Here is a 22,949-nt window from a genome sequence, read left to right as displayed (position 1 = left end):
TTCAGATGTTAGCAGTATAGTTTACTTGAGAGAGTAGAGAAAGAGAAAATTTGAGCTGGAGACTTAGCAACCTGATTCTGCATAGAGATAGGAAATACTAACAGGGAGAGTCATTAGAATCGATGCCAGCTGTGCTAACACCTTGAGTCCCAATGCAGATCAGTAGGAATTAAAGGTACTTACCAATGTTGAAAATCTGGCTCAATATTTTTAGAGGACATTTTGTTATAATGGAAGCCTTGTCATCTGGACTTAGTGTCAAGAAATATTGGCAACCACATTGCATAAGTTATGATCTGATCTAACCGCAAACGGTGTTAGGTACAGAAATTAAATTTTATGGCATGCATTTTACACAAAGTCAGACAGGGATTTCTCCACTGTGATAGAAAAAATGTCTCTACAGTTCCTATAAACAGGTCTGACCAACCTTTATATTAGCTCAGGTGCTGGAAACAGTATAGCTACCCTTGCTTAAGAACTTACACATTTTTTCATGAATATGAACTCTGTTCTGCCTTGTATATATTGTTATTAGCACAATAATACTGTGTGATAGGGCTCACATTCTTCTAGTGTTTAATCCATGAAACTGGTGCCTGACTATGGCTCATCTATGCAGAAACCTGAGCATTTTAAGAGGATAGGCTGAGTCAAATTTAATATTAAATGGCTTAGACGTGGAAGGTGGGAGATAGCTCTTCAGAGTTGTCTCCCAAGATGGGAGTCACTTGGAAGTCAATCTGTTTGGTTTGGGGTATGAACAGGAAGTAACATCTGTATATCTCTGGAATATAAAGATACATTACAGATGCTGACCTTTAAGGTTACAAAGAGATATGTGAACAGACATCTCAGAAGATGTTGAAAATAGCATAGCACATGGTTATTGTTAGCAAGGGATGGTACATTCGTTGCAGTCTGCAGAGACTTGCAGCTTGCAAATATAAATAATAAAGACTTGAACTTTGGTATGCCATAGCCTCAGATGACTTTTGTCTCAAGCAAGTGAAGGCCCTCACCAACTGGTACTGCAGATACTCATTTCTCATCTACAAAAACCATGGTGAAATAATAATAAATGATGTTCTGCGAATGTTTGTAGGCCTTACATAATAAATATATAAAACAGAACAAAAATGTAAGAATTGCTTGAAAAAAAACTTGTAAATGAATAAGAAATTTCTTTTAAAGTTGTTTTCTACATGGAAATGTTAATATACATGCTAGACAGGATGAGCAAGACAAAGTCTTCCCCTTCTCCATGGCAACAGAAGATTGGCCCAACAAACATGAGGTGATTTAAAGGGGAAATATGTTTTTGGAAACACACAGAGTGGGTGATCCTAGTCTTTATGCTGCACAGTATTTGTTTTGCCAGCATCTGTTTCCAGGAGTTCCAATGATCATGTGATAGCTCTGATTATGTCTTTCAAAAATGTCAGGAGGCTTAGTGTAGAAGTCTCTAGAAAGAGGTCAGTATCCTGGATCCCTGATGTTCTTTATCAAGGAATACCACTCAATAAATAAGGAAGTCTGATAAAACTAGTGATAATTGGCTCCTTTTTTCATATGTTATATCTAAAAATAATAATTAAAAATACCATATAGATTAGACTTCCTGTGTAGAGCTTGTTAAAGAGGTTCGGTTTGGAAACGTAAAAGTTTCACAGCTTTTCTATGTAGTAGACATTTTTTATAAATGATATTTTTGTCATTGATATTTTTTGTCTTTGATATCTTCACCCTTTTCCTTCTCAAATCTGGAATTATTAATGAAATGCCTCAAAGAAGACCTTGACTTTAACTGAAAAAAAAAAAAAATTGTTCTCTGTTTCAATGTCACGCTAGTCATATAAAATGATAATAAATTAACTTTGAAGTCATAGCAGCATCACTCGTCAAGTGGCAAAAAATATCTGTATAATATTCTTTCGTATTCCATTATCAAGTACATTAAAGTGGTGTCACTTTTAAATAAAGAAAAATGCAAGAAGAAATTATGTCCATAAGGTCACACCTATCACTGTCAGTCTCTGCTGTAAGGAATTCAAGTCCTGACATAAACCCATTTGGGGTTTAAGTATATAATTGGGTCTTTGTCTTGAATGAGAGTGCTCTGGTCAACAAAAATTTGAAATCTGTAGATTTTCATGAAGCTGTTGAAAGTAACGGTCACCACAAAACTGCATCTGCTGAGAGAAATGCAAATTTCTCTGTTTTTATAAGTAGGCAGGGTTAGAAATCTTTTTCATTGTTCCATTTTTTGTTTTTATTCAGCCTGTGAGGTTTCAGGAATTTGCAAAATTTGAACTCCAGCCGCACTCTTCCAGCATTATCATTACAGTGTCCACATCTGGATTCCAGACACTATTTACATGTGCTTATTTTTTCAAGATGATATTTCCTCTCTGTGCAATCCTGATCACTGTCTAATTGTAGATAATTTATTAACCATATGGAATAAAGTGATAACTTTGTTTCTCAGTGATGTTTACTTTATTGATATGAAGCACAGAGAGACTCTGCTGCTACTATCAAAATACATTTTACAAAATCAACATTTAATTCTCCCTCAGATTGGAAAGTTTAGGATCAGAACATAGTCCTGTTCCTCCTTATAAAGAGTAAAAATCACAAAGCATTTTCAGATATATTTGCACTCTTTAAATAGGATTTTACCAATATTTTCACCTCCCTTTTGTCCTGAGTATGAGGGTGATTTGTACATCTGTGAGTGTGACTGCACTATTTCAATTGTTGTCTTGTACTGTAGCCATGAAGCCCTTCCTACTAAGCAAATCATAAAGGCAGCAACTTTAAGATATTATTCAGTCTTAGCAAATAGTTTTTTGTTCTTCCAGCAAAAAAGAAAAAAAAAAAAGTGAAAAATTCTTTCAAACACAGATTCTGGAGGAGATCTGTAAATGTAATTTGTTTTATGAGAGTCCTGGTCTATGTCCTGTGGAAGTATTTTGCACCACACTGCTTTTCTTCAGGTTTTTTTTCTGAACAGGGAGGAAAATATAATTTTTTTTGGTTTCTCAATTGCATTATTTCTGCAAAGAATTCTTAACCTGTGTACATACTTGAAGGACAAACTATATGTATTCTGCTGAAAAGAATGTCTTAAAATGTGCTGTAATTCTTAGAAGCTTTAATAGACAAACATTGGATATTATTGACAGTCTTATAATATTAAATATAATTACATATAATTGCATGTATGGATTTAAAAAAATTTTTTTTTGTTTTTGGAATTTGTTAGGGCTTGGGAGCTCTTGGTCACCATGGAAAAATAAAGGAACTTTATATATCAGAATGCAAAACCATCAGTGATACTGGGATTCAGGTAAAAATTCACTTCTTTTCTTGGTGTTTCCTGGAAGTGTTTCTATTTCCTCAAATTGACCTCCAAAATCGATGTTATTTTACTCTGTACATCGTCATTCATTCTTCATTACAATGTTCTACACAATCACTCTTACATATTATTCTCCCCTTTAATTTCTTTCAATTTTTTTTTCATTCCTTCCATGAAATTCATGACATCTTGAATTTTGCTTAACTCTGAAATTTACTCCACAAGAGTCTTCATATCTACTGAATTATACTGTGCAAATTGCAATCTAAATTGCTGGTCCTATTATTTCTTTCTTGGTCTAAAAATGCTTCACTATTTCTATCTAAAATACACTTTCCTCGTCACTCATGTGGGCTTTCAGGTCTTTCTGCTTCTTTATTCAGCCATTTGCTGAATGCTGTATTTAGATGGCTTAGTATGTCTAGCTCAATGGAATAGTTTCATTTCTTTTTGTCTGTTACACTTGGTTCCTCATGTGCTGCTGATATATTGCTGCACATCATTATCTCTTCGTGACACAAGAATATGTCTCAATATACTTCTGAAAGTGTATTTCTTATCAGCATAAGTGATATGATTACTATGATTAAAAAAAAAATTATTTCCATAAGAGATGCATGTGCATCTTTGCCAGATGGAATACGTCTTAGCTGTTTTATGGGAAAAATATCACAGATTCCACTGTGTCCTTATTTGAATAAAACCTTTAAAAATGTTCTATGAAAACATCAAACTTCTAATTTATTAATATCTAATAATAAAATTAATCTACTAGAAAATGCCCTATGTGTTTTTTAAGCCATAATTTTGAAATACTGACTTCTTATTCTAAAGATCTCATCATGCTCACAGCATGACAGCTATTGAATCTGACTAAACCTCTTCCATTGTTTTTCTTTCTGAAGTTATTATTATATGCAGTGATTTTGAAATGTAAATATTGCATCTGGGCAATGTAAAGCTAGAAATAGTTCTTAAAATAAAAAGATCAGCTTAAAACATGTATTGTTTAGTGTTCTGATCTCATACACAGCCTGTGAATTTAGAAATTTCCCAGGCTCAGTAATATTGATAAAGTAATCAGACAGGAAATGAATTTGCAGAAAGACAACCTACAAACTGAAGTTGCCACAAAGGCAGTTATTTGCACTGATGATATGTTATAAAGTTACACAGTGACAAAGTACTTTCTTTTTTGAATAATCAACAATTATCATACAGATGCTAATACAGTATTTTAATTTCATTTTACAGTGCTTATAGATTCTGTAATATTTCTGATTTACTGATTATTGCTTTTTTTAATGAATACCAACAATGAAATTTGTCACCCAAACATTTATTAGACTGACACTATCATCGTAAGTATCAGCAGTAACTACATAGTAAATTGGAATTCATTAGTACTCATTGCTTTGTTTTGGTAAAGTCAGTTTTTTGGTGTTATCGTAATTCTTTTTAAGGGTAAAGCATTACACTGGGAACTGGAAAAGATTCAGAGAGGGTAATAGGGATGATCAGAAGTATGGTACAATCTCCATAAAAGGAACAGATAACTAAGCAAGGAACCTGCAGTCTGGAAAGGAAATGTCTGAGTGAATACGACTGAGATCTGTTCAACCACAAGTGGCATGAAAAGGGTGGACAGGGGTCAACATCTGCTGTTTACTTCCACCCCCATCCAGTGGGCATGAAAGGAACCTGGTTTAAAAACTCAGAATGAAGAAAAGGAGATGACTGTTGACAAAATGTACAGTTAAACTGTGAAATTCCTTATTACAGGTTGCTTGAAGTTTACCTAAGTCCTTATGGAGATTTGACAAATTCAGTATGATTGCATAGATTCACTGCTTCGTGTTTCAGAACATTCTAAGAAATGAACATCAGTTGGTAACTTGCCGTAGAAAAAAAGAACCATCCATCTTGTTCAAAGGAGAGAGGATTTACATCCAAATAAAGAGCACTTTTTTATTTCTGTAACTGAAAATTTTTCCTAACCATATGTAACAGAAATGCTTAAGTCGTATTTTTGAATGGTATCAATTTCATGCCCATAAACAGTTGCAGATCACAAGGCTGCAGGTACAGGCAAAGCCATCGGGTAATCCCAGTCTTCAGTTTCTACATTTTTTCCATTATGAACCTCCAACAGCCATCATTTTATAGCCATATATTGTAAGAATGAGTCAGTTGTTGCTGTACCACAAGGGATGCATCTGGACTGAATCTTATTACCCAATATACACGTCAGGACATTAGGATTTGCTTCTTTAGGAATAATTCTGACTTGCCTTTCGTGAATGCTCTGTGTAAAGTTCCATGTTTTAAACCAAACCAATGACCAAGTGTGTACATCTTGTGTACCTCATGGAGAGTCATGCAGCACCAGTGTTGCTGCTTCCAAAGGAGAATGTTCAGTTCTGTCTTGTACTATGGTTATGGCTAAGAAGCTATTTGAGTTGTCTCACTATATAGAGTAAGTTAAGTGTTTATGCTTTCCTTGTCTGCTGTATAAGTTTGAACTTTCTGAGGAAGAAAGCATGAGCAGGAGTACATGTAGGAATTACAGAAGCCACGTTGTCATGGATCTAGGGAGGGCAGCAGAAAGAAGAGATCTGCAATAACTTGAAAGAAAATGGCAATTCCTTTTTTGTAAATTGAATCTGAGGGTATGAGTTTATGGAAAATCTATAGAGAGTAACCTCATTGTATATTGCATGACTTGGTTATCCTTTGATTATATAAAGAATATTTAAATTATGTGTAAAGAAAATACATATTAGGAGGGCTTTACTCACACTGTTATGGCAAATTGCTGGAAAGCTGCAAAATAACTAATTCAACCAAAAATAATATAAACAGAAATAATGTTGACCGTACAGTGTTAATTAATTTGCTTCTTCCCAGGCATTATAACATTATGTCAATGTTTATGTGATCACATATTTTGTAAATAGGATCTTTGCTCATTCATAACTCAGATGATGCTCATTTAATGAGCAGCAATTTAATATTTTATATTTTCATCGATGCTTTTGTGTGTCCTCAGGCCTTATTTACATGGAATTAAAAGTATGTAAATAAGTCAGAAAATTATGTTATTTCCTTCATATGGTATGTGATTCTTTGTGGTGTCTAAGTGTTTTGCAAACATTACTTATCTTCACATGCTCTTCTGTTGTTTTCTTTATAGGCATAGAACCAGGGATACAGAGATGAAAATAGCAAACAAAACTCCATTCCTTTTGATTGCAAATGTAATTTTAGTGCTATTTGCAAAATAATGTAGGAGTAGACTTAAGAGCAAATTTGGAACCTAACATTGAAGGATATTTTAAATATGTATGTAGACAAACTATGCCAGTAAAAACAAGATAAACATATCTCACAGGCATTGAAATCTTGGGTTCAGATTGTGCTACATACCCTATCTGAGAATGTAGTGATTAAGTCATCATATCACAGCCTAATTCTGAAGGGAATGCAGTTTCTCTTACATATGCATGAAAACCATGCGGTGACTGGGCTTAGAATGTTTCTGTATTTTAGGTATAAGCAGCCCGTCGAGCTAAGATTGAAACAGGAAAGGTACAGAAGCCAATTAATACAAATTCTGAATTGTCCACTGTAACCAGTCCTAAGTTAAAACATTGACACTCTAATATTTTTGTGAAATAAAATAAGAAGCCAAACCCCAAGAAGCACTGACTTGCTACAGCTACTGATAGATAGGAAAATGAAGCTAGAGTGAGAATACAGACAAGAAGTTCTAAAATTATGGTCTGTGAAACAAATTTCAGACTTACGTTTCTTTGCATTTCTGTAGGTAAGATTTATGAAAATATCTCAAAGCCATGTAATTTTGGTCATAAGAAAGGCAACATTTTCCAGTGCTGAATCATATGTTAGAGTCCCATTTCCTGTTTTCTGTAAGGAAAAAATAGCTGTATTAAAGGCAATAGTCTGATTACTACAGATTTTTTTTCAGAATGATAATTTGTAACTTGTGCATGAGAAATACGTGCAACCAGTGTTTTTTATTCAATCTACCACCTAAGTATTTCCTTCTTTTCCCTGTAGAGGTAGAATTTCCATTCCAGTAAACGACAGATTACTCTGGCCTTAGGCCAAGGTTAGCAGACCTGGAAGATCAGCTCAGTGACAAATTTAAGGCATCTCACCATGGCTCTAGGCTGGACGTCACAGAAGAGGCGAGATTCTCACTGAAGCTAAGCTTTGCTTGAGCTACAAAATGTTCTGCAACGGTCACATCATGGCACCATTAGATGAAGAAACACAATTTTAGGTCATTTGGTTCTTGATTTAACAAATCTGCAGGCTCTTCAAGAGAAGATTTCCACAAACACAAATTATGGTCTACTTTTTTCTTTTCTTTGTAGGCCTAGAAGTAAATATTTTCAGGTCTGCAAAAGGCAAACAAAGTTTCAGAGTGCAAAGGAGAAAAATCATTTTATGAATCTATGTGTTCTTTCATAGGAGTTTCATTACAAGCAATAAATGTACATAGTATGCCAAAGTTAGAACTCCCTATGTTTCATGAGAAGCAAATTTTTATGTGAGATTCTCTGATGCTATTTAAAATACACACTTTAACATGCAGTTTGCAAAAAAAATTTGTTCGTATGATCACCTGTCAGAGGTGTAAGTATGAAATGAAAGATGAAAAATACATGAACACATTGAGTCAAATTGTCCCTTTGGTCTTTTCAGTCAGCCTTGTAGAAGAGAACACAGAAAAGGTATTAACGTAAAAAATTTAAAAACATCTAGAAGTTGGAATATTTCAATAGTAGTCATAGTAATAATAATACTACTACTATACACAAATGTATCACTTACCATCTGCAAGTCACCAAAATGTTCTGTAAACAGCTCTTGCAGTTTCCTAATGTGTGAAGTTATCCCCACTCCATTTTATAAGCTGGGAAACGTCAGTGAACAGTTTGGTCCATTGTTTTCCAAAATGATCTATTTTACAGGACATACAAAAAAGCTAATATCTGAGTTACAGAGGTGCTGGAATTGATGTCAGCAGGATCTGCAGGTGCTTATTCACTCTAAAAACGAGGTTAGAAATTGTAGTCAACAGGTATTGCAGCAGGACTTACATGGCACTTCTGTCACAGCCAACTGGCCTGAACTCTGCAGAGCAAATCTGAACCCAGAACTCCTGAGTGGCAGTCCTGAGATTCTTACCCATTCCTTTCCAAGACAATAATGTAATCTATACAGATACAGTTGTTTGTTTATCTTAAAAAAATAAATAAAATCTTTTAAAAATGTGTGTTTGCCAAAAGTACAAGAATGAATGAATCTGGGGCTGGTCCTTTAAGCACAAACCTTTAGGTCAATTTAAAGAATACAAATTCAACATATTTTAATACATTCAATGGAACTTGTATGGATGTTAGTCTAATGAACACATAGTATGATATATAAAAAATGGGAAATAGCCACTAAGTGTATGTCTTCTTTTTCTAGTGACATTCGCAGCCAACAGCTGAATTACTTCACTACTTCTAAAGGGTACCTCAAAATCTGAAGTGCCTGAAGTGGGTCAAAGAACTAATAACACCGTAAATGGAGAAAAACAGAGTAGGCACGTCACCTAAGAATGACTGGTTTGTTTGTTGCTCTTTCAGGAGTTCTGCAGGGGCACAAAAAACCTGCAGCTCTGCCATGTCTCTTACTGCCCTCAGCTGACAGATGAAGCTGTGAGATCGATGGCATTTCACTGCCACAGGCTGACGTCTGTCAACATTGCGGCTTGCCCAAAGGTGCGTGTAAGAAATGGGACCATCGTTCTGGGATTGCTGTTGCAAAGAAGTACCCAGTATTTAATTCAGAAATTTGACCTGCTGGCATCAGTGTCTGGTCAAAACTCTACGATGTACTCAACTGTTTTAGAAATCAGAGCTGACTTTCCAGGTTTTAAGTTCTGAGACTTGGCTCTTGAGAGTGTTTGGCGTTCTTCTAATGGCTGTAGTTAGAACATAAAGGTGTCTGTGCTGTATCAGGTAAAAGTTTGTCTCTCTATGGGTTGACACCTAGGGAGTGGTGAAGTGAGAAGGGCTTTTCGTAGTGCTTCCTTCAAATGTTCTCTCAGCTTGTGGTGTTTTGGGTGCTTCTAAAGGGTGGTGGTTTTGTTTTAATAACTCCTGGCATTTTCATGTTTGATTTTTTGAACCCAGGCAAAGCATAAACTGAGGCATGATAACTTTGTACCCATGGCTTTACATGGCAGGGCAGTGGCTACTTTGAAAATAGCAGTAGTGCCTAAAAGCTGGTGTACTCAGAGAAATAAATTCATGCTTAATTATCTTGAGGATTCTAAGCCTACGAAACTAAATCCTTTGGAAAATGAAATTTATGAGATATTTGAATAACTTTATATCTATTGAAGGGAGTCTTCATTAAGCTGTTTTTTATAGTCAGTGGAGAGCAGTGTTCCTACAAAGCCTCAGTTAGAAAACCTTTACTGTACAATGGCAGTAAATATATTTAGGCTGGAAATTGGAAGAGTTTCTGATTATCAGAGGAGTGAATTGTAGAACAGCATCCATGGAAAGGGGATAGGAATAAAGTATTAAGGAATGTTAAGATGGGTCATGGTAAGGGAATGAACTGGGTCAGATTTTGTAGTTCCTGCAAAAGGGAACAAGAAGTAGACTCAGTGACCCAGTAATCCCCTTCAACGCTTTGTTCCCAGATGGTATCTTTTCTTTAAACAGTTATAAAGCCAATCTGTTAACTTCCAGCACCCTACTATTTTCAGAAAAGAACAGCAAGACTCTTCCAAATAAACCTACACATAAATTGACAAGTCTTTTTTTTTCACTTGACTCTGGCTCGCAACTCCATAAAATGAGATGGGTACACCTGCAGATGTTAAAACTAATGGGTCTTTCAAATCCTTTGGCAATCTCTAGTGTAAATTGAGGGGATCCAGCTGCTACGTAAGGAAATATTTTCCACTCAGAGACTTTAAAAATGGTCAGGAGATTAAAGTAAGAATGAACCTATTCCAGCAAATACATGTTAATAGATCTGACAGTCAGTCATGGCCTGCATCATCAGCTTTATTGTATATAAAAAAATGCTTTAAAAAAAAATCTTAGCAAGAGAACATGGAAAAAATTAATATAGAAATACATGTTCATTAAGAATGTTTTGGCATGTGGTATGCAGGTTACTCTAAAATTAGAAGAGCTTAATCACTTTAATCATATCTACTGGGACAAATTGTCTTTGAACAAACTCCACCAGCTTCAGTGACAGTGCAGTGAGCTCCCTTGTCACGTTTTTGTATAGCTAGGACAAGTACAAATAATTTTGAAAATGCTGATACTATAAAATATTCAGCACTGCGGTTTTGAGTCTTACTCAAGGAGTGAACCTGACTCAAGAGTATTTCTTATTTCATAGGAAAAAAATGAAGTTGCTGTGGGAAACATATCCTACACATGAAAAAATAAATCAAGAATTGAAAAGAAATTTCTGTTTAAATTAATCAGCTATTTAAATAGCAAAGTTGTGAAGGCACAGTTCGATGGACAATGAATTCTGTAATTCAGTCCTCTAAGGGGAATAGGATTGAGTGGATGATGAATGTAGATTTCTTGTAAATGCATTTGATGCCAATTACCTCAGAGTCAACAACTTTTTATTTCAATAGGAATATTGAATATTTATTAATCTATTAATCTATTAAAAGATCTAGAAAAGCACAGAATTATTATAGTCCAGGAGGACTGTGGCACAAGATAGTATGCTAATTTTGCTGTTCCACAACCCAAGGTCGCAGCTTTATATCGGCTCCTTTTCCCTTTTAGATTCTCATGAGATGACTGGCTGTTTAGTGCAACTGAAACCCTCATCTCTCTTTCCAGAACCCCACTCCACTGATTTTAATCAATGATCCTTAAAAGGTCTTTGGTACAATTCCCTCTTGATTTTTGGTCCTGACTGAACAAAGTAACTAAAGTATGAATGTGCATAATGTATTATGGACTGTTCCTGTTGAGATCAGGGGAGCAATTAAATAGCCTGTATGACTGTTCATGCACCTTGAAGACTCTATGTCTCATGTTTTCTCAAAGGCAAATTCCAGCTTCAATGGCCATGAACATCAGTTTAGAAAAATGGAATTCTGAGGTGAAACTAAGCAGGTCTGCCATAGAGCTGAAATAAAACAACTGTACATTAAAAGGATCTTGGTGTGAGACACTCATTTGTGATAGAGAACTGAGATACAAAACTGACGTAACTCACGTATAAGTGCAGTCTAATAGTTCAGTGAGAAGAATGCAATAGCAGGTAAGGCTACAGGCTTTTATGTGCTACATGCAGCATTGTGAGAGTGGAAAAGTTAAAAAATTCTGATTAGGAGAAAAAAATCCCACAATACTTCAGACTGTACTGGAATCATAGTTAACTAATACCCAGAATGCTCCCCATACTTAAATGTCAGTTCCTGCAGAACCTCTTGCAGAGATTCAGAATTCTGCTGTACCAGAAACTTTACTTCCACAAAGTATTTCAAAACATATTTTTACCACAGATTGGACACTAAAATGGTGCTCTTTTTTTTTGATTTCAACTCTTCAATAATCTTCTAACTTCTACGTGTCTTATTGCTTCATTTACAGATGACTGATACCTGTATCCAATACCTGGCTGCAGCCTGCCATTATCTTCACTTCTTGGATGTCTCAGGTTGCATTCATCTTACTGACAAAGCACTGAAATGTCTTTGGAAAGGTTGTAAGCAACTGCAGATTCTCAAGATGCTGTATTGCAGAAATGTTACCAAGTAAGTGGCTATTTCCTAATCTTAATTCATAAGTTTTTTTCTTCTTTGGCATCATGCTGCCATGTTAGGTATCTGGCTTGAGCTGTCTTGCTCCTTTGTCTAGGGGATGTCCACATTGCTGCCTTAGGATTCTTGTGGCCTGGTTTCAGTATCTACATATTCTAGTCTCAACTGGAAGCAAAGGGACATAGGCTCTTCATCTATCTTTATGGCAGACAGTGTCCTCTTAAGGAAGTTTCTGCAGACACAGGGTATCAACTCAAGGGCACGTGGGGACATGAGGGAAAAAACCAGACTGGGCCTAATATTCTCAGCCATTGCACTATGTGCTTGGGCTCATTCTGTGGGTTTGTGAGAGCCTGTTTCCTAATGGCTGAATGTCAGGATATGGCAGAAGTAGATGTAGGCCTGTGCTCAAAATACAGCATGCTTACAGCAAATGTCTCAAGGTAACATGAGCATAGTTTCATGATGTGCAAGTGAAGCATACTTGTTATGTATCTACAATTGGAAAAAACAGGTCATCTACCACAAAATCGACCAGCTTCCTCACTGCTGTAAATGGACCCAGTCTCCTGATTCCCCATGATATTTAAAAGCCAGACAGTTCTGGTCAGGTTTAGAATCATAGAATTCATAGGTCCTTCTCAAGTTGGAAGGGACCCATAAGGATCATCAAGTCCAACTCCCTGATCCTCGCAGGACTAACTGAAACTAAACCATATGACTAAGAGCATCATCCAGACACTCCTTGAACTCTGACAGGCGTGGTGCCATCACTACTTCTTTGGGGAGCCCGTTCCAGTGACCAACCACCCTCTCAGTGCAAAACTTTTTCCTAACGTCCAGTCTGAACTTCCCCTGATGCAGCTTCATTTGTTTTCCTTGTGTCCTATCACTGGTCACTAGAGAGAGGAGATCCCCCCTCGAGGAGGTTGTAGACTGCAACGAGGTCACCCCTCAGCCTTCTCTTCTCCAAGCTGAACAAACCAAGTGATCTCAGCTGCTCCTTGTATGTCTTGCCTTAGAGCCTTTTCACCATCTTCCTCTGGACACACTGCGATAATTTGATGTCATTCTTATATTGAGGTGCCCAAAACTGCACACAGTACTTGAGGTGGGGCTGCACCAGGGCAGTGCAGAGTGAGACCATCACCTCCCTCAACTGGCAGTGCTGTGCTGTGCTTGATGCACTCGAGGATGTGGCTCTCCTTTTGCTGCCAGGACACACTGTTGACTCCTATTCAACTTGCCACCAACCCAGCCCCCCAGATCTCTTTCTCTGTGGCTGTTCTTTAGGAGCAGGTGGAGAATCCAGCACTCGCTCTTCCTATATTTAATACAGTCGTTGATTGCCCAGCTCTCTAGTCTATCCTTCTAGTCCACAGCTGCTCCTAATTCAGTATCATTGGCATACTTACTTAATGTACATGTGATTCCTGCATCCAGATGACTTATAAAAACATTAAAAAGCACTGGCCATAAAACTGAGCCCTGGGGAACCCCTCTGGTGACTGGTTGCCAGCCTGATGTAACCCCATTTACTATAACTTTGTGAGCCCAACCTGTCAGCCAATTGCTCACCCAACTTATTACAGATTGTCTGGCTGTGTGCTGGACAGTTTATCCAGAAAGATACTGTGAGAGACAGTGTCAAAAGCTTTGCTAATATCCCAGACTACCACCTCTGCTGGTTTCCCTTGGTCACCTAGGTGGGTGACCTTGTCATAAGAGGAAATGAAGTTGGTTAAACAGGACTGTTCCCTCGTGAACCCGTTCTGGCTATGACCAGTGACTGCATTGTCTCTCAGGTGTTTTTCAATAACTCTCAGAATAACCGTCTTCATAATTTTACCAGTCACTGAAGTGAGGCTGACAGGTCTGTAGTTATCAGGGTCTTCCTTCTTACCATTTCTGAAAACTGGGAGAGCTGAGTTTAGAGCTGAGTTTTCAGCTGTGAGTCTCAAAGATGCAGCTTCAATGTCTGTCACCCTTCCATGGGGGTTAAAGAGCATCAAGATCAGGCACCGGACACCTAGAACTGCACAATGACCAGACATGCCAAAGGGACTGAAGCTGGAAAAGATATATACTATAAGCGTGGTCGATTTATCTGAGTATATAACTTAATCAAACTTTTTGAGAGTAAGAAATATGTGTCACTATATAGAGAGTATCCATACCAGGAGAGCTTTAATCCCCTCTCTAACAGGACCACTGTAGATAGTGCACTCCCTGCTAAATCATCCCAGGATTTAATAGTCACTTTAGAGACCACAAGGCCAATGCAGATGCTTAATAACTTAAAAGATATTTCCAGTGTGCTTCATGCTTTCCAAACCCTGCTTGCTTTATTTCCCTCTGTCTTACCACAAACAATTCTGCTGTCATTGCTTTTATTTACTTCTCTCTGACTCAAGTTTTTAATGTCCTCTCAGAAATTCCTTCTTAAAACCTCTACTTCTAATTAAATACTTAGATACAGAGAGTGCTTTGAGGGATTGGTATGCAAAAGTGGTAACTGAAAAAATTATTATATATTAACTACACTGTTCATTCTAAAAAAAGATATTTAAAATACATTTAATCTTATAACTTTCTGATTTACAGTTTTCCTCATATTAAGCCTCAAGTGATTCTATTTTACCCCAGGATTAGTGTTGTTGACTTACTTTTTATGTGATTTCCTATCTCTGTTTAGACAGTGTGTCCTCACTTTCAGGCTCTGGTTGCTTGTATATCTTCCTGCAGAAGCGAGATGTAGTAGGAACAGAAATTTGTATAAGTTCAAATTAATGTTGGGTGAGCCATGGCAAAAGAAAGAGCTGACACAACTTGTTAGAAAACCATGTGCGTTAGTGTAGCCTTTGCAGGGTGATCCAGGATGATGCCTCTGCCTCAGAGTCCCATATGCTCTGGGTTCTCCAAACGTCCCAAGTAAACTCCTCTGACTCAGACAAGGAATTTCCCAACCGGTTCTTTTTACTGTAAAGAAAGCCCTCGAGAGTCACAGATCTTTGCAAAACAGAAAAGCAACCATGAGTTGGACATCTCCACCCAGTGTTGTTTGCCCTTTTTGTGATTTTTAGAACTAGGCAAATTTTGCTGATTTTACTTTCTTGAGCCTGATTTTCTGGCACATGACAGTGGTTGGTGGTTTCCTTTGCCAGCTTCAGTCTCTAGCCCTCTGCACCATGTGTTTAATGACAGGAAACATCTACCCCATGCCATTTGAGTTTGGGACAAAAACTATCAGGTGGATTGATCATGTAGAATAATTCAGCACTGAAGATTTTTTGCTTATTCTTTCCGTTGCGGGTGATGAGCCTCCCTAGAGGCTGCCGGCTGCAAGGAGACTGACCACATCAAGGTCAGAGGAGCTTTTCAATCAGACTCTGAAACTGTCATTAGATGGAATGGCATTCAGAAAATAAAAGGGAGTCCACAGATAGATTCAGATATATTCTACATCCTGTATGTGCCACACTTCAGAAAAATATTTTTTTAATTGTAGTTTAAGGACACTATTGCAAAGATGACAAAAAAATTATCTTCTGCCAATAACTACATCAAAAGCACAGTAAAATATGGCAGTGATTCTACAGTGAGTCGTCTTGCAGTAGCTTTTCAATGACAACAAAAGCAATGACAGTACTGTCACTAGTATATCATGATTTTTTTTTTTATAAAATTATATATTTCATTCACAAGCTGTATGTTTTTAGTAATGAATAATAAGCAACAGATTGTCAGAGAAATGAACAATAGGGCCTTGTTCTCTTGAAAACTTATCCAGGTTCTTAGATTTTTCACAGAGTGTAGAAGAAAAGGCTGGTTTCGGGTGTGATTTACAGTCTGCAGGTGTGAAGCCTACATTTCAGAGGTACTTTGTTCCCAGTTTAAGGAGATGGAAGAAGACATCTATGTAAAAATCCAATTAAACTAGAGAAATAAACATGCTAGTGCCTTAGGTTCTAAATAAACAATAGGAGAAATATGGTTTTGGTTTAAAGTTGCCCTACAAAATCTATAAATAGTGTGTACTTCATTTTGTCAAAGGAATTCCCCATTATTTATTATTAAGCACTAGCAGACATCTCTTAATAGCCCATGCCTTGCAGATACTGAGACATATCTCTCGTATTGTGTCAGGTTCTTTTTCCAAGTTTTATTTTTACTGTTTCATTAGATTAAAATAGAAAACATATGGGGCCACAAAGTTCTTCAATTTTCAGTCCCTAATGAATGCAGCTTCATAGGAAACAGTTACAAGCATATAAATTCCATTTTTTTTCCAGTATCAGGTAGCATTCAAGAAGTATTTGCCAACATACTAGCCTGGTTCCAGGTTTGTTAAATGTTAGAAATAAAAATAGGTCTATGGCCTGATATCTTGCTGCATATTTCTGTATCTGAAGGCTAATGACCTTTCAATTAATCTTGTTTGTAAATGCCATAAAGAATCATGGACAATCTACCTGTGGGAATATACAATATTGGTGCAGTGATTTCTTCTACCAGAGGAAAAGAAGTCTGGCCAACTGTTCTTTAAAACATGGCTTCTCTAAGGACAAGGCTGTATCAGTTGTGATCCATGTGGACCAACCCTACAAGAAGTAACACACCAGGATCTTTAGAGAAACCCTTCTCTTCCCTGTAAAATACTCACCTTAAACTTCAAAACACAAATGCTACTTAGTCAGCTGCAGTGCTGAGAAAAGTGTGGCTCTCTGTGAACCTCTCTTGGTGCATTTTGGGGAAGGAAATCTGCCGTTGCCTTGTGAAGCCCTCGCCAGCCAGCCTTCTGCTCTAACCAAACTGCATCACATCTCTAACAGTTTGGTTCCACCAAAACCTGTCCACTGAGAGCAAAATTAACAGTTTTTGGCTTTTAGACAGAATTTACATTGGGTCTTAATAGCTACAATACATCTGATATCTGGAGAACTGATTTTTGTTTTGTTTTCTTTCATTGTGTTTTCTGAGTGTTGCTGTTGGTTATGAAATAATAGATTACAAGAGCTCAGTTTTCTGGAAGAAGCAGAATTTCTTAGGTATTATCCAAATAGTCAGGTCTCAAGGAAGGAAGGATCTGGGAGTCCAACACATGAAACTAGACATGAGGATAGCCTACACATGATTTGGTAAACGACTAAGAATAATTGCTTTTAAGTTTTCTCTTGAAGAAGCAACAAAAATCCCATGCTACTGTCTTCTCACTGACTCCAAGTAGCTCTTCAGCAGTGACATGGAGGCTCCTGGAGTGCCATGCTTCAGCCATTGTGTGCACTTGAACTGGATGCCATATAATGATACAACTCCTGCAGCTGATATGAACCTCAGAGTACTCCAGGTTTTATGTAGTCTTATCACTTCTTGTAACCTGGAGCATCCCTGCAGGATGCTTTCTGCTTCTCCCATGAGCTGCCTGCCTCCATGTGCTTCTTCAGATTAAACTTCTCCTGCATTTGGACTTCAAACAGTTCTTCCATATTTTTTATTTTCCATTACTTTCTCCTTTTGATTGGCTTTTGTAATCTCACCTCAAAAAGTCTTTTTCAAAACCTCCGCTTTTTCTTATGATGGACCCAGTCAAACGTTTCTGAATTTAGGAATGGCTCAGGATTCAGACCATGGTGCAGAGCTGTACTTCCTAGCTAGCCCCTCCTAGTGAAAGGGATTGAATCTTTGGATAGGGATTCAGTTATACACTCCAGTGCTGCTCGAGCCGTGTGTTTGGGCCAGTAAGTCTGTCTGCCACACCAAGAGTTATTTGCTTTGCCAAAGATAATTGTAATTATTTGCTGAAATACATTATGCATCAGTGTGCTCATTTAAGACAGACTATAAATAAATAAGCAGGCTCTATCATAGTACAGTATATTTTAAATAAACAATTTATATTGCCATGTGTTGATGATTAATGAACGGCTGTTTCTGGCAAACTAATCAACTGTAGCTCCAGGCATGGTATAGAGTAAGTTTCCAAAAAATAGTAACAGCTCCCCTTATACATGCTTCAGACAGCCACCATACATTGCAGTTTCCATGAAAAACAGGAATTTGGACTTGGATAAGTTGACTTTTATTTTATAGCTTAGAGCTTATAGCTCATATAAATGGTGCACACATTCCTCAGTGCACAGGCTTCCCTAGTACAAAAACAGATCCAGCCTTGTGTTCATGTGGTTCATACAGTGTGTCTGTGCTGGATTAAAAATCCACCCCACGGCGGCTGCAGAGGAGCAGCTCCCGCCTGGGCCCTCTGCGCTCTGGCCCCGCTACCCTGCCACCTGTGGGGGTGACAGTGTCACAGCTCTGTGTGTCCCCCTCCTCCGGAACCACTGTCAGCGTCTGCACTCTGGGGAGAGAAGAAAACCAAACCTGTAGCAGCTTTGCTGGCAGGTAACGGAACCCTTGAATTCGGACCTTTTTCTGTTACTGACTGGGTGCCATTTATCGCACGCTGTTACAGAGCTCAGGCAGCTGGCCATGAGCAGAAAGGCTGAATCTCCTGCAGAGGATGGGAGGTGTAGAGGGCTGGCCCTCCCCCAGCGAGCACCGGGGCTCGCCCAGCCCAGGGGGCTCCATGGGGCACGGGAGCCAGCGATGGGGGAGCCGGGGGGTGGGTGCTCTGCCCAGACAGGAGCAGGCCGGCAGCCAAGCCCCAGGAGCCATGGAAAGAAACGTCCAAACGTCTGAAAGTGAGGGGTTGAGTTTCTTCAGCTCAGGAAGGCAATGAAAGTAGCTGGACTGATACTGCCTTGAAAGGAGGGAGAGGGGAACCTTGCTCTTCAACTTCTTTCTAGGTGTCTCACTCAGCAGGCCTGATTTTCTTCTACTTCTGTGTCATTTTGCTCTAGTTCATGGGTTTTGTTTTCTAATGCCACAAAGGGGCAGTGGCCACTCAATGCTGAGGAAGATCAGAGGGTTCATGCACGGGTTTGGACATTATAAACAATTCTCTTCTGGTTCATCCATCATAAAAGCTGCAAAACAGAGCCTTGGGGCCAGTGCAGGTAACGGCAAGGCTATGGAACACTGCCCATTGCATATCCAATTGTTTCAGAAACAATATGCCTTAAAAGAGATGGGTGACAGAAGGTAACTACGAGTGGAGAGGTTAGACAAAAAGAAAGCAGAAGGTGAACCAGGAAAGGGTAAAAATACTCGTAGATGCCACAGAGAGAATTCAAAATAAAAAGCAGTGCTAGGGACCTGCACGGTTACTATAGCCTTCCTCTATAGCTATTATAAAACCAACCCAAGCCACTCTGGAGACTGTGTGGTATCTTTGGATGTAACTGGTGTATTCATCATGTTTGGTGTTTTCTTCAAGACATATTACTATTACTCCAATGCATCACCTACTCTGTCCCAAGATCTGTATTTTAGGCTCCCCAGTCAAGACAGACACTGCTGTTCTAGAGCAAGTGCAGATGAGGGCCACCAAGACCAGCAATGGGCTGGAGCACATGACATGTAAAGGGAAGCCAAGAGACTGTGCTCGGTCACAAGAGAAGGCTCAGGCGGGGGGCAAATGGCTCATTGCTGGCTCTAATTCTGATCAGAGGACACAGAAGAGAAGACATGGCCAGACTGCTCTCAAAGGTGTGCTGACAGGCCAAGTGGCATGTGTAAAGTTCTGATTACACAGAAGGAAACTATTTTTTAATCAGGAGGCTGGTCAAACACTTGAAGAGAGGGTGTGCAGTCTTTGTCCCTAGAGATACTCAGGACTCAGCTGGCAAAGCCATGACCCACCTGCCCTGGTTGGATCCATTTAGACCAAGACGGGGATAAATGATCCCTAGAAGCCCCTTCCAACCTTATTTATTCTTTGACTCTATGGCCTAATCAATTATCTTCTTCTTTTAATTTCCACAATACCTTATAAAGTTAGTGTTTAGTGTTCTTTGTAGAAATAGCATCTGCAAATGCTTTTGGTTTTAACTTTCGTGTGTTGTGTTTTGTTTTATTTTTTTTTTTAACTCTTGCAGACAAGCTGTCTTGAAATATGCAGCCAAGCTGGTGAAACCAGAACATACTGATGCTGACCCACCTTCCTGGCTTGGATATGATCGAGATGGTAACATACTCACCTTCACCAAAAAAAACACACCAGAGCCTGAATAAACAAATTCTTCAAAACAAAAGATGAAGCAGTTGCACAACATCATCTGCAGTTCAAGAGTTTTTCAGTACAGCATAAAAAGAACACTATTTTTCTTAAACCTAATCGTACTTTAATAAAAGGCTGTTTGTTGAAGGATGAAGGGAGCATTGTGAATCTTCCTCGCAGGAGGGTGGAGGCCTTCAAGCAAGCCAGCCCACGGGAGCAACACGGCCAACTTTCAGCTGCTGACTCAAGCTGCCTGCATCTTTCAATGCTAGGAAGCTTTTGTAGTGCCATGCAGGGTAACCAGTAAATCAATCTGCTTGTGTTTGGGGTTCTTGTTTGCCACAAAGGTCCTCTCCAGGACATAAACACTGTCTTCCACAGAACTTCAGAGTTGACATGGCTGGTGCTCATCAGCCATGATGAGTGTTCTTGAGTACAGTGCAGAACAGTGAGTAGGGAGTGACTGCCATCCCTGAAGACACAACCATACACCTGCATCTAAGCACAGTTCTCTACTTCTCAACAGTCATTCGTGCACCCGGAGGCCCAACTCTGAATGGCCTCTCAGGCTGAGTTCACCCTCCACCCGAGCTGATGATTACACATCATGTGGGCTGGCTGGCAGCCGATGGAGTCAGGAGAATCAGATAAAAAGGGGTATAGATGAGAAGAGTGTTAAAGGATAAATTCTCTCCAGTTACAAGAACATGTCTTCTCATCAAATGGCCAAAAATAAAAGCACACACAGAATTTGCCATTCAAATCCTAATTACTGATAACCCACTAATCTTTCCTTGTCCAGAGGAAAAGTTTCACCTCATTATAGCAGAACAAGGCACTGCTCAGATGCCTTTGGGGAAACTCCAAAAGATTTGCCTTTCTTGAGCTTGCTCTTGACCTTTATGTTAAAGTTCAAGCTGGTTTCAACATTTATTAGCTTGGAAAGAATATAGAGTTCCTTTGGCAGCAGCAGAATTTTTTGGATGGCTTATTTAAACTTCTTTAAGCAAGTCACTAACAATCCTAATGTTTCAGTCCAGCTAGTTTTAGAATATCAATGCCTTAGCTTGCTTTCTTTAGAACATGGAAGAAATAAAGTATTTTCTTACTATGTTTTCCTTTAAATTGCTTATGCAGCAGTCCTGAAAAGCATAACCTTAAATCAGAGGTTGACGGGCTTTGTATTCCAGGTGAATAATGGAACCATTAAATGGACTCCTTTGTGAAATACCTACTACACCATTTTCAATGCAGTGTGAACTCAGAAGTGCATCTTTTACTTCACAGCATTGCACAGAGATCATTAATTAAAAAAAAAAAAATCAGGCAACCTAAACCCATTACACATTTATTAGTTTTGTATGTTGTAATGCTTCTAGTAATATATTAGTAATGTTTTATATATTAGTGTTTATATTAAAAATACATATTATTTGCCATACACATCAGTGCCCACCTCATCCAAAGAAACAGTACACAAAACTGCAAACAGAACATGGAGTTCTTAATCATTCTGAATTGTAGTAAACATGCTGCCCTTGACTACTGAAGCCCGTTAGCCAGGGGCAATATACCTCTTAGGGAATCCTGTGGCAAAGGAGAAGTTCATTTCAAAATGTACCATTACAACCTAAAGCGTGTATACACAACTTAAAACCTGAGCTGATACTCTGAACTCTTTTGCTACTCTCCATCCACTCTCTTGGCAGGAATCCTTACATTTCAGTTTTAAAACACAAATTTCAGTACTTCTTTTATAAGGTGCTATATATGTGTACGGAAAGGCGTTTAAATGTTCCGTTTCCTTTGCTGTGTTTGTAGGAGGGTCACACAAACTCCTCCACAAGAATGATGTATGCCCTGGAGCAGGACAAACACGTTTCCCTCCCCTCGCTCCAAGGGTTTACAGTCCCGTCACGCAAGGCTGACAGTAAGTCACTGGAAATGCAGCAAACAAACAAATTACAGTTCTCCTCTGTTAGGCCAATACTTCCACCATTTGGCAGCTTTTACTTTAGGGGAATGTTCATTGTAGACTCAACAAGAAAGTCCAGTTGGTGGAGCGTTCCTCTTGAAATCAGCCAGATCCATTGCACTTCTAAGTGTGCGTTTCAAAAGCTTTTCTTTGCAGATGAACAGTGGCAGACAGACGGAGGTTTCGCTTCTACCCACAAACAAGTGGTTCTGGATGACACAGAGCAAGTTCTGTCATTTCATGGAAGAAGTTTTACACATACATTCTGCCACTGACTAGGTAGAAACTGCTTAGGGGTTAAACACCAAATGAGAAGACCAAATAAAGACTACAGTTCTGAAAGTGGTTTTATCCTACCCATGATACAAATAATTTGGTCGAAGAAAATTCTCCACATTTTGCATAAACCAGAACTCCCACAGTACTGAGACATAGAATTAAAAAATCTAAAGTTGTACAGCATGTCATTTTAGAAGTGAATTTCCACATTTTCAAATACATGATGTTGAAAATGCTTTTTATTTTTATGATGACTCCAAACTTTTGTTTGAAATTTACCAGCTTTTAAGCTGATGTGGTAAGTGGGTCAAATGCTACACGTTCTGAATATGTATGATATTGTTCCTAAAAAGGCACTAGAAGTAAAGCAGTGGCT

The 22,949-nt window shown here is 38.4% G+C and overlaps 1 protein-coding gene across 1 annotated transcript in view; it reads left to right on the top strand.

Annotated features, from left to right (window-relative positions):
• The window catches only part of LOC103778017 (F-box/LRR-repeat protein 13-like), a gene marked incomplete at its 5' end in the record, with an annotated part of 30,154 nt that extends 9,796 nt beyond the window's left edge, over window positions 1-20,358 (top strand). The window contains 5 exon segments of the mRNA XM_008945585.1: window positions 3,269-3,352; window positions 9,028-9,162; window positions 12,034-12,197; window positions 20,198-20,297; window positions 20,299-20,358. Of these exon segments, the coding sequence (XP_008943833.1) occupies window positions 3,269-3,352; window positions 9,028-9,162; window positions 12,034-12,197; window positions 20,198-20,297; window positions 20,299-20,358 (543 nt within the window).
• Window positions 20,359-22,949: the final 2,591 nt, after the last annotated feature.

Source organism: Merops nubicus, unplaced genomic scaffold (genome assembly GCF_000691845.1).
Source record: "Merops nubicus isolate BGI_N331 unplaced genomic scaffold, ASM69184v1 scaffold11638, whole genome shotgun sequence".
Lineage (NCBI taxonomy): Eukaryota > Metazoa > Chordata > Aves > Coraciiformes > Meropidae > Merops > Merops nubicus.
This window is presented reverse-complemented; position numbering and strand designations above follow the sequence as displayed.